This window comes from Herpailurus yagouaroundi, unplaced genomic scaffold (genome assembly GCF_014898765.1).
Source record: "Herpailurus yagouaroundi ecotype Mexico unplaced genomic scaffold, PumYag 67493, whole genome shotgun sequence".
Taxonomy (NCBI): domain Eukaryota; kingdom Metazoa; phylum Chordata; class Mammalia; order Carnivora; family Felidae; genus Herpailurus; species Herpailurus yagouaroundi.
Genome location: NW_024420301.1, coordinates 1,102,431 through 1,114,396, shown reverse-complemented (window position 1 = coordinate 1,114,396; position 11,966 = coordinate 1,102,431). Strand labels below are relative to the sequence as shown.

The following is an 11,966-nucleotide window of genomic DNA, read 5'->3' as shown; positions in this document are numbered from 1 at the left end:
CCCTCTCCGCCCCACCAGCCCCCTCCCTCTTTTCCTCCCTCCCCGCCCCCTCCCGCCGTCCCCTCCCTGTCGGCCAGCCCGCCCAGCCTTTAGCCTCCCTCCCACCGCCTCTGTCTCCCTCTCTCCACAAACTGCCCAGGAGTGAGCAGCTGCTCTCGGAGGGCCCGACGGAGACGGACAGACACACTGACTGCCTGACACCCAAGCCTGCCAACCAGCCAGCCTGTGCCCGGCCGCTTGCCCTTCCCAGGTAGGGCCCCCACACCAGCCCCACACTGTCCCCACTGTGTCCCCACGCCGGCCTTGAGCTGCCCTCCTTGTCTCATCCCTGGTTCCACTGTGCCCTCGCCATCCTCAAAATGCCCCCGCCATCCGCATCCCCACCCTTGTCCCTGCTGCCCCCTCGCCCCCCTCTCCCACTCCCAGGCTGTCTGTGATCCCCAGATTCCCGCCAGCGCTGCTGCGGGCTCCTGGCCCGCACCCCTGCGGCCCCCTTAGTGCTTGTCCCTTTTTGCATTTTTTCCCCGCCCCCCTTTCCTCTCCCCTCTGACCTCACTCAGCTGCACTCCATATCTGCCCTCCCTGTCTCCCTCTCGGGTCCTTCCCCGTGACTGGCCCCACAGAGCATCGCTCGGGGCATGGCTGGGTGGCTGGCATCCCAGCTCGGCCAGCAGCTCTTCCTTCACCGCCGGTCCCAAGTCCCGAGCGTGCCCCGCACTCCTGCTCTGTGCCTCCACACTGGGAACATGGGTGGGAGGGCTCAGTGCTAGGGAACAGTCCCCACTGTCCCTGGTGTGGGCTCACAGACTTGGTTTCCCAGGCTGCCTGCCCAGGTATTTCTCCCTTACCCACAGGCTAATTCCCTTCCTCTACGTCCTCCTGGCTGAGGTGGAGGTCCACAGGGCCCTGGCCCCCGGGGGCCCTGGGTGGGGCTGCCCGGATGGCTCGGCTCTGTGTGTCCCCAGAACCCCCTTGGACTGAGACTCAGAATGCGGGGCTGTGGGCAGAGAGAAACTCAGGCAACCGTGCCGTGTTACCCTAGGCAGGCCTGGCTTTGGGCCTCGCGTGGCTTCTGGGGACCCTGGGGAGAAGTGAGGCCACAGGCCTACTTCCAAACTAGGAGACCATTGTGCCAGGATGGGTGCCTTTTTAAAAAATGTTCTATTTACTTATTTGTGACAGAGAGCATTAGCAGGGGAGGGACAGAGGGAGAGGGTGACACAGAACCCCAAGCAGGCTCCACACTATTACCCCAGAGCCCAACATGGGGCTCGAACCCACGAACCGTGAGATCATGACCTGAGCCGAAATCAAGTTGGACGCTTAACCGACTGAGCCCCCCAGGTGCTCCCCAGGATGGGTGCCTTTAAGGATCAGTGAGGTTCAAGAGCTCTCTGACCAATTGCCTTGTCCCCCAGAAGCAGCACCCCCCCCCCACCACGGGTGCATGGGGCAACTCTGGAATGGAGAGAGAGCCTCAGGTCAGAATCAAAAGTGTAGTGCAAGGTTACCCCCAAAGTTCTCTGGGAGGGGCCGAGCGGTTCCTGCTGGTCTCACTCCCACTCCATCCATCATACAAAGGGGGCAAATGAATCCCAGAGACGGGCAGGAACCTACCAACAATTGCACAGCAAGTCAGGTGCAAAGCTGGGGCCAGGACTCAGGGCTCCTGACTGACAAACCCTGGCTATTGACCCCATACCACCCAAGGAAGCCTCAAAGTCATTGGGGCATTGATAATGACAGCCTGTGGCCAACTGCACCTCCTGGGGATTGGAGTCAGAGGTGACAGGGCCACTGGCCCCTGTCCTGCAAGCTCCCAAGATGGCGGGCATGCTGAGGGGCCTGCCAAGCGACTTAAAAGAAGAGCAAAGGAGAATGGAGCTCTCTGTATGTGCCACCGAGTGCCATGGAAGGTTGGGGAATGGGAGCAGCCCCTCACTGCTCCGTGGGTGTGGCTGGGGCCTCGGCACTGGTTGGTTCTGCTGAGTGGAGCAGGAGGCCCAGAGTACTCCAGGCCAGGGTCATGGGTTGGGGCGGGTAGGGTAGACCTTGCTCAGGTCAGAGAGACTGTGGCGGAACAGTGTTCACTAAGGGCCACTCTGGCTGCAGATACGGGCCAGTCCTGTCCTCAGCGTGCTCCTGCATCCGTGTCCTCCCCCACTCGCTGGCCTGCCAAGTCTCCACCCTGCAGGGACTGATTGGCATTGAGACAAGCGGGAGATGCTCGGGGCTCCCTGGATGCCAAGAAGGAAGGTTCCTGGGGATCTGCATCCAGGGGCAAAGGTCAGCGGGGAGTGAGAGTGCATAGGCGCAGCTGCGAACACGCACGTGAGCGCCTCCTGGCGACACGCAGCTGCCCTGAGAGAGTGTGCAGGCTGCCCACGTCTGGCCCACGGGACATCATGGTTAGCCTTTGAGGGCAGGACTGGGGGGGCAGGGGGGATGTTGAAAGGACGGCACCACGCCGGACAGCGAGAGCAGACTAGGAGCCAAGGAGCCGCTGCGGAGTGCCGCCCCGGTGGGCCCGGCCCACCCGTTTGCTCCCTGGCCCACCTTTAAGCCCCAAGGACCCAGGGCACAGTGGGCATTAACCACCCACCGCTTTCGTGCCCTGCTCTGAAGCAGGGTCCGGAGTCCCCGTTTAGTAGATGGGGAGCCTGAAGCCCAGCTTTTTCGCTGCCGGGCTGGTGGCGGTTCTGTGCAGCCTTATTTCAGAAGCCCAGAAACCTGGCCTGCCGGCCCCTGTGACCAAATTTCTCCCCAGCCCTACCAGTGGCCCTGGCCCACTGGAGGAGCGCAAACGAGGAAGGACAGGAGGGAAAGGGGCCTTTGAAAGGCCCCAGAGCGTCCCTTCCCGGGCTGTGCCAAGCCCCCAGAAGGAGGCAGAGCCTTCCAACAAGGCCCTCCCATCTCTCCCAGCCCCCCTCCTTCCTGGACCCCGTCCCTCTTCCCCTCCTGGGAGAAGCCCCGCAGACACCACACGGTCCGGGACTGTTCCAGCAGTCACTTCTCAGTTGCCTGGGGACACAGCCGTGGCACGAGAGAGGGGCGGTCTCCCCGGATTTCCTTGGAGCACACAGGCACAGGCAATGGCCCAGGCGTGTCCACCATGACCCCGCAGATAGTCCCGGCTGCAGCTCCGGGGCCTCATCTGCTGAGCCACTGGGTCCTTTGTCCTGCATGACCTCAGGGCCCTTCCCTCACCTTCCTTGCACACCTTCCAACACCCCTAATTGTGAGAGAAGTCTTCACATCCCCACCCACCACACCCTTCCCATCTGTCACCCAAGAGTGACAGAGCTTGTTCTCTGCCCAGAGCTGCCTCCTTCCACACCCGTGGGCCCCACTGGTGGGAGGGGACATACCTGCCCAGGGCTTCGCTCAAATTGAGGGGCTGGGGATGATGGTCGCTCTCCCAGGGCATCCTCCTATGAGCCGGGGAAGGGGGGAGGGGGGTAAGCAAAGGCTCCCGCCGAAGCCGGGGTCCTGGCAGCTCTGGCCCCTCCTGTCAGCTGGCACCTGGGGCAGTCAGTGCCCCTCCCCTCCCTCCTGTCGTCTTCTGCCGAGACACTGGGACCCACACTTTGGTCACCCACAGAACACCTTCTGTAAATCCCACCTTAGAGGGAGCCGATAGGGAGCAGGCAGAGGGGGCTCGGCTGGAGGAACGGGGTGGGTGTCTGCTCAGTCCTGTCCCCCCGGGCCTGAGGCCCGTTGAGGCTAGCTGGCCCGCCCCGTGGTCAGGCCCTTCCGTCTTCCAGAGCCCCTGGCAGAGAGCAGGGAACCTGATGCAGGGAAGGGGATGCAGAAAACCCCGGGCCCAGGAAGGCAAGGGCCTCACTCGCAGGTGCCTGGCCACTCTCCTACCCATAAAGTGGGGCCAAACCCCCTTGTCTTGGCCTGGCTCAGGTGGGGAGCAAGGCAGGCAGGGCGCCATGCTCTGGGAGCCGGGCTGAGAACATCTCGCTGTGGGGTCTGGGGGCTGCTAGGACCTAAAATGCTCCGGGGCAGTTTCCTGGCCTGGTGACCAGGGGGCTGGATGCCTTTTCCGTGTGACATCCCTGCAGGCCCGTAGCCAGCACAAGCAGGTGGGTGTGTTGGGGCCAAGGAGGGGCGTATGGCCCCACCGCCAGTGGGGAGCTCCTGATATTGGCAGTCAGAGAGAGGCATCACGTTGCCAGAAGATTCATGATGCAAGCAAGGGGGCAAAGGACCCACAGAGCAGGGCCCTGCTTTCCAATGGCATCACCTCCCAGCCTAGGTGAGGGAGCTGCCAAGGAGTCTTTCCCAGGGCCCCAGAGGCTGGTCTGCCCCCCCCCCCCCCACAGCACAAAGAACATAGGGTCTTGTGGCTTTGGGACCTGTGGCAAAGTCTGCAATGACAGAGGGTGGGGCCAGACACAGGCGCAGGTAGGCAGAGAGTGGAGTCCCAGTTCCACCATTTCCTTATCGTGTAGCCTTGGGCAAGAGTGTGGGGCAAAGTCTGAGCCCCCGTTTACCTATTCAAGCCTCGCTTTCTTCTTTTGGTCATTGGGAGGGCCGTTAAGAAATCATTTGGGCCCCCTGCCCCGCCTCTGGCAGGTAATAACATCCTCCCTCTTCCCCGAAGATTCTAGAACGTGGTGAGCAGGGGCTCAGGATTCCTTGTGAGTGGGAGAAGGAGGAAGGATACACAGCCCAGGTGTGAAAGGACCGGGAAACTCAGGATCCCCAGCTGGCTTGGGTCATCTGCTGCCTGACTCCTGGCCAACAGTTTGACTCTCCTGTTTTCCAGAGGTTTCCTGGCAGGGTGGGAGAGGCGTGGATGGCTCTCCTGGACGCTGTGGGGAGAGAGGTCCGGCCTAGCCGGCACCGGCCACCCCACCACCTCCCCGGTACCAGCGCTCTGCACACAGCCAATAGGTTGGCTCCCGGCTGGCTCCCTGGGGCCTCCAACCCCCACATCCAGGTCAAATCCGTACCTGAAGGCTGACAGAGCACAGGACCCAGCTCTGTCCAGTCACACCAGCAGTGCTGGGGCCATGGCAGGAAGGAGCAGCTCGCGCTGTAGCCTAGAGGGCATGCGGGGGCGATAGCGGAGGGCCCAGCGTGGCCCGGGGTGCGGACACAGATGGGGTGGGGCTCAGGGCCCGCCCCTCCCCTCTCCAGCCACCAGCCGCTCACGCAGTCACCCCTGCATACGCGTGCACGTGCAGGCTTCGACAGACCCATAGCTGGCACCCAAGTGTAGATGAGATGCTGTCGGGGGTGGCAGGCTGGGGCCTGGGAGGGCAGCGAGGGGCAGCTGGGCGTCAGCCTGCGCACCGTGCCCACCTGCGCAATACGGTTGTGGACAACGCCCCTGCCCCTGGCCTGTTGTTTGAAGCTGGGCCCTGAGGGCTTTGGTGGACGGAGAGGGGCGGTGGGGGGGGGGGGGGGGGGCCGGGGGACCCTCTGCTCAGCCTGTCTCCCTCCCACCCGTCCCCATCCACGTAGTCCTAGGGATGGGGCAGGGCTAGGGAGACGGTGGCACGCACACCGGAGTTCAGGTCGGGTTGCTCGGTGGGGCCAGACACCCCGGGCTGAGGCCTCGGGACAGTGCCCGGCGTCTAGGACTTGGCAGCTGCGGGCCACGCATCTGCAAGCAAGCTCCCAGGGCATGCCAGACCTTAAGTCCTGCTCCCGCCGCCCTTGGCCTGCCCTGAATGCCTGGCACGGCACCCCCATGTTCTCAGAGGCCGCCAACGCGTCTTGTTTGGCGCTGACCTGGAACGGTCGCGCTCCGAGGACTGTGCTGGCTTTCGGAGGGCTAGACAAGGAAGGCCCTATTGGTTTGGCGGCACAGCCTCCGGGAAGCCCGGCCTTTTCCCTTGCTCACACCTGTGGGCACCGGGCCGGAGGCCTCACCGCCATTACCACTTCTTTCCTTGGCCCTGAGGGGCGGGGTCCGGCGAGCTCCAAGCACACCGCGATGGGGCTCAAGGCCCTCCCCGAAGTCCTTGGGGACACCCCCTCGGGTTCACCGGCCGGCCGGCCCCCTGCTCCCTGTGCAGTTCTACCCGCCGAGTCTTGTGCCAGCTCCGGGAGTGGAAATGAGGCTCTGCTGGGAAGCCTGCCCAGCCCCCACCCCGCCGGCCTGTCCACTGCCTGGGCCGGGCCAAGAGTGGGGGCGGGGGAGAACCGGCCAAACCTCATCCTCTGCCTCTATCGCGGGGCCCTGCTGTGGGACCTCCAAACCCTCGGCCTCGGTCCCTCCCCCACCAAGAGTGAGCCTGCGCTGGAGCCCAGGGCCCCTCCCTCGGCCTCTCTGTGGCCCCCAGATGCAGCCATGTCAAGCACGGCTGGTTTGAGCTGATTCATCTCCTCTAGAGTCCCCATTGCCCCAGGACGGGTCCTACGAGCCCACTTGGAGCCTGGGTGGCCAGTCCCACCCCGGTGGGCCTTCCCAGCGCCTGCCTGTCCTCTACCCTGCGGGCGGGGGGCAGCCACGGGAGGACAGAGGCTCCCTGGGGAGACCCCCAGCCCTTCTCAGCCCCCGCAGGCCAGAAGAGGCCTGTTTCTGCCCACTTTGCCTCACAGCCGCCCCTGGACCCGGCCCGACCACCCCAGCCACCCCCACCTGTCCAGGTGGACCGTGGATCCCAAAGCCTTCCAAGGCTCCCACTGGGCGTTCCAGCCCTGACTCATCCCCCCGTGAGGTAGCAGCTTTGGCAGAGGTGCCGGGCAAGAGGGGAACAGTCTCCTCCCTCTCTCCCATTCCATCTTGCTCTCCTGCCTCCGTTCTCCCCTTCCTGTTCTCTCCTACCACTCCCCCTCCTCCCAGCCCTGGGCATCCACTGGCTCCCAGACAAGGGCCCCAAGCAGCGGCAGCAGGCACTCGAGGCCTCGGCCTACCCTGCTGTGTCCCGGAGGTTGCAGAATCAGGGGGAAGAAGGAGGGACACACCGTCCAGGTAGGCAAGCACAGGGCCTTCTGCCTACTCGGCCCCATGACCCTCTGGGGGCTCCCCCTGGGTCCTGCTCGGCCAGCCCGGGGCTGGCAGGACCTGGGGCGTGATCGTGGGATCTTGAGGCCCAAAGGAGCCGGGGAGACGGGGTCCTCTCCCGACATGGGGGATCCTCACTCTGCTGTGTGACCTGGGACAGGCAGGCAGCTTCTCTGAGCTCATCACTGGGGGCCAGCCCTCAGGAGGGCTGTTGGGACCTGCTGCGGGTGCTCCGGGGCTGACTCTCCAGCTGAGTCCACTGAACCACGTCCTGGGTCTGTGACCTGTGCCTGACAAGCACACCGCAGCCCTGGCAGCCAGAAAGGTGGCACGCTTCACTCCCACTCTGTCCTCGGGGATGGCGGGAGCCAGGGCACGCTCTATGACCCCCTCGGGGCTGGCCTGAGGAGTGTGGAAGGGGTTGGCGAGGCTGGGATGGATAGAAAGCCGAGGCTCAGAGCAGTTGTGCCCAGACCTGGAGGTGGCCCCTGGCCTGCCGGTGGGAGGAGCCCAGGGGAGCCTGCAGGGGCCCGGGCTGGCCCAGGGAAGCGGCGGCCAGGGCCACACTGCGCACAAGGTGCCGGCCTAGAGGATGCGGGCTCCGCTCCCCGAGGACTCCTTCCACATTTGCAGCCAGCAGTTGGGCTTAGGGGTCACCCAGACCCACTGAAGCCCCTGACAGCCCCGCCCCCATCCAAAGTGGGCCCGAAGTGAAGGAGGGACTCCCGGGGGTGGGGCCCAATGGGGGCTACAGGAAGCCCCTGGAAGCCAGCCAGGCTCACTGCCCACAGATGCGCCCAGGGCAGCCTCAGTCACCGGAGCCTGGGAGGGAAGCAGGGCAGGCACACATGCCTGTTTCATGAATGGGGCAAATGAGCCCGGCTGGGACTTTCCCGGGAAATCCGAATTGGTGAGGACGGCGGGAGAGGCAGGGGCCCCGGCCTTTTCCTGTACAGGAACTTCTGGATGGGAGAGGGGAGGAGGGGGGTAAATATGGGCACCTGGGGGCAGGTTCGGGCAGAGGGCAGCCTCCCCCTCACGCCCACCCCGCTGCCTGGCCTGGGGGAGCCTTCAGACAAGCCTGATCCTGCCTGCCACCCAGCGGCAGCCTGCTCCCCTCTGGTGGCCTCTCCAGGGGGCTGGGCCACAGGCAGAAGGAAGGCAGGAGCAGATGTGGGAGCCCTGGGGCTCTGCAGGCCAAGCCAGGGGAAGTCTTGTGGGCCAGGAGAGGGTGCTGGGGCCCCAGGGAGCAATGGGGGGGGGGGCCGCACCCCCTCCACCTCAGCGGTTTCGCCCCTGCCAGGGAGGACGCTCCTTTCTTTCTCCACACGGCCTTCCGGGGCTAGCCCAGGTGTCAGCCCAGCGTGCCCAGCCTGGCCTCTTGGCCTCTTGACTTTCTTTGAAAAATGTGGACGTGCTGCAAGGGGGAGCTGAGGCAGGAAAGGAAGTGACTCATGGTGGTCTAACTCCATCCCGACTGCGCCCACATTGCCCTGAGCATGCGGGATTGGCCGTGGCCACAGCAGTACATTCAAATCCAAAGTCTTCAAAGCCTGTAGGGGGCAAATGGTTGCCCTTCCCTCTCTGCCTCCTCTACTCGCTCCACTAGCCTCCCGGAACCCCCGCCCCCCCCCCCCCCCGGCAGGCTGGCAGCTGACTCAGTGGTGCGTGGAAGACAGCAGAGGAGGGGGTTAGTGCTGCAGGCTCGCTAACTGGCAAGGCGATGCACTGCCCATGAACCCCCCCAGGCCTGCCTGCGATCAGAGGGGAGCAGAGGGAGGTGTCTCCCGCCTGCCCGCACCCCCTCCCTCTGCCGCCTCCTTCCCTGCCACTCCCACCCTGGGGTCTGGCCGTCCGCAGCGAGGGATGGCGAACGCGGTGCCATCACATGCAAAAGCTCAGCCCCTGGTATTTGGAGGTTTGCCAGGAGGGGGCCCCGAGGGCAGGGACCAGTGGTGGCTGGGCCCTCCTGACAGCCCCTCCTCACCCCGGCCTCCCAGGCATGCCCACCATGTGGCCCCTGTGGCTCCTCGCATCCCTGCTGGCCCTGAGCCAGGCCCTGCCGTTTGAGCAGAAGGGCTTCTGGGACTTCACCCTGGACGACGGGCTGCCCATGCTGAATGATGAGGAGGCTTCAGGTGCCGAGACGACTTCAGGTGTCCCGGACCTGGACTCCCTCACGCCCACCTTCAGCGCCATGTGTCCTTTTGGCTGCCACTGCCACCTGCGGGTCGTTCAGTGCTCCGACCTGGGTCAGTCCCGGGCCCAGGGTGGGACGGGTGCATGAAGGTGCAGGCCCGGCCTGAGCGCCCTACCAAGGAGACACGTGTGTGTCCCGTGGGATGGGCGTGAAAGGGTGGAGTCGGGGCTGGGGCTGGGGCTGGGGCTCACGCTGATGACCGCGGCCCCGGCCCCCAGGTCTGAAATCTGTGCCCAAGGAGATCTCTCCCGACACAACGCTTCTGGACCTGCAGAACAATGACATCTCCGAGCTCCGCAAGGATGACTTCAAGGGCCTCCAGCACCTTTACGTAAGCCCACCCTGGCCCTTCTGAGGCACTGCGAGGAGGTGGGCAGTGTGCAGCTGAGGAGTTGGGTGCTTGTGGGTGTGCACACGTATGTGTCGGGTGCGAGAGGGGACTGGGGACCCACAGAGTCCTGCGAGAAGTCTGGAGGCGGGCTTGGTGGGAGCGCCCCAGGTCACGGGTCACATGTGCGGATGTCTGCGGCTGTAAGCACGGGGCAGAATCGCTCCGCCTCGAGGCCTCACTGGCAGCCCCACCGATCACCAGCTCGGGCGGCACGGGAGGGAGGAAGAGGTGAGGGCAGGGCGGGGAGCTTGTGCCTTTACTTCCCACGCCCCCCTGCCCCAGGCTCTTGTCCTGGTGAACAACAAGATCTCCAAGATCCACGAGAAGGCCTTCAGCCCCCTGCGGAAGCTGCAGAAGCTCTATATCTCCAAGAACCACCTGGTGGAGATCCCTCCCAACCTGCCCAGCTCCCTGGTGGAGCTCCGCATCCATGACAACCGCATCCGCAAGGTGCCAAAGGGCGTGTTTAGCGGGCTGCGCAACATGAACTGCATCGGTGAGTGTGGCACGGCCTGTGTCAGTTGTCACCCTGTGGCCAGCAGGAAAGGCTCAGGGAGAGGGGCCTCTTGCAGCCGGAGGGGCTGGGTGCCATGGACAAGCCTGGTGGGCCTCACAGGACATTCTGGAAGCTTGTCTGGGGACATGCCCCAGAGCTGCCAAGGCGAGATGAAGAGAGACCCGGGGACCGTAGAGGGAGGGAAGGGAAAGGGCTAGTGCAGCCAGCCAGCCAGCCAGGGGCCACCAGAGGCCAGGCCAGAGGAGCTGAGTGGGCTGCGGTGGAGCCCCACCTTGATCTCTGGCTCCCCTCCTTTTCCTCCTGCTCCCCTTACCCCCTGAGGCCAATGCCTGGGCCAACGCCCTTGGGAGCTGATGGTCTTGAACAGCCCGGAGTTTGCAATTAGCCCAGTAAATCACTGGAGCTGCTTTCAGGGGTAGATGGGGGAGCAGGACCCATCAGGCCAGCCCAAGTCAGGACCTGGGGCTGTGCGCGCAGCCACCCGGCTCTGGCGTCAGGGCTGAGTGGGGGGCGTCTCTCCTAGAGATGGGCGGGAACCCCCTGGAGAACAGTGGCTTTGAGCCTGGAGCCTTCGATGGCCTGAAGCTCAACTACCTGCGCATCTCTGAGGCCAAGCTCACGGGCATCCCCAAAGGTAGGAAGACAGACCTTTTCCCCCATGCTGTCCAGCCTCCATGGCACAGATGGGCACAGATGGGGGAATCCGGGGACATCTGGAGCCACCAGTCAACTCAGGGAGGGCTTTGGTAGCCCTCTGTTCCCATCTGCGCCCCCCCCCCCCCGCACATACAGACCCAGCCCGCACACATGGCCTCCCCTCCCGCATTCAACTCAGAGCACCCTCTTTTCCTGGCAGACCTCCCCGAGACCCTGAACGAACTCCATCTGGACCACAACAAAATCCAGGCCATCGAGCTGGAGGACCTGCTCCGCTACTCCAAGCTGTACAGGTGGGCTGCGGGTCCCCGTGGGGTGCCCTGCCCCACTGCTCTTTTCTCCCCCAGCGTCTCGGTACATGTCATGTGCCCTTCGCAGGTTGGGCCTGGGCCACAACCAGATCCGCATGATCGAGAACGGGAGCCTAAGTTTTCTGCCCACCCTGCGGGAGCTGCACTTGGACAATAACAAGCTGTCCAGGGTGCCTTCTGGCCTTCCGGACCTCAAGCTCCTCCAGGTGAGAGCTGGGGGGAGCCCCCATGCCGGGGGCTGTAACACAGAGTGGCGCGGGACCTTGCCGTGCGGCCGGCCAGCTGTGTGGTCTGGGCAGCTACTCCTGCTCTCTCTGCCTCTGCCTCCGCATCTGGAAAGAAGCCATCACAAGGATCCCTCCCTCAGTGCCAGCGAGCTGTGCTGAGGAAGTAGGGAAGGCAAGCGGGGACTCCCCCGGGGCTGGCAAGGAAGGCGGGTCATGGGTGGAGAGAGGGTGTGAGGGATGAGCAGGAGCCGGCCTGCTAGACATTGCCGCTGAACGTCTCCTAGGTGGGCGGGACACCAGAAAGGCACGGCAGAGCCGGGGAGGTCAGGGAACAGTGTGCGCACTGGAGGTGCACAGATTTGTGGTGAGACGGACGGGTCCAGCTCGGGGCAGGAAGTAGGCTGATGAGGGGGTGCAGGGTCTTGCCTGGGGTTCTCAGGATCCCCCCCCCCCCACCACCACCACCACCACTCCGGTCCTGGCTTGGCTTCCAGTCTCTTCCTTAGCTAGGAGACCTGCCATTTCTACAGGCTGTCCGGTCAGAGCCAAGTCGGGACAAGCTCTGCATCCGGGGAGGGCGGGGGAGGGCGGAGCAGCCCGGAAGCTGCCGGGGCGAGGCCCAGGCCCGGCTCAGCGCGCCCTCTAGCGGCCGGTGTCCTCTCTGCCTCTAGAGGGCGCTGCTCCAGCCTGAGCACC

The 11,966-nt window shown here is 64.6% G+C and overlaps 1 protein-coding gene across 2 annotated transcripts in view; it reads left to right on the top strand.

Moving 5' to 3' along the window:
• The first annotated feature begins 102 nt into the window (after positions 1–102).
• Positions 103–11,966, top strand: part of BGN (biglycan) — a 13,872-nt gene continuing 2,008 nt past the window's right edge. The window contains exons 1-8 of one of the 2 annotated variants that reach the window (XM_040467494.1): positions 103–250; positions 6,806–6,934; positions 8,968–9,219; positions 9,386–9,498; positions 9,841–10,054; positions 10,599–10,709; positions 10,932–11,025; positions 11,111–11,249. In XM_040467494.1, the coding sequence (XP_040323428.1) occupies positions 8,970–9,219; positions 9,386–9,498; positions 9,841–10,054; positions 10,599–10,709; positions 10,932–11,025; positions 11,111–11,249 (921 nt within the window). In that variant the 5' untranslated portion in view covers positions 103–250; positions 6,806–6,934; positions 8,968–8,969. The remainder of the gene's footprint in view (positions 251–6,805; positions 6,935–8,967; positions 9,220–9,385; positions 9,499–9,840; positions 10,055–10,598; positions 10,710–10,931; positions 11,026–11,110; positions 11,250–11,966) is intronic. The other variant, XM_040467493.1, reaches the window with a different exon arrangement.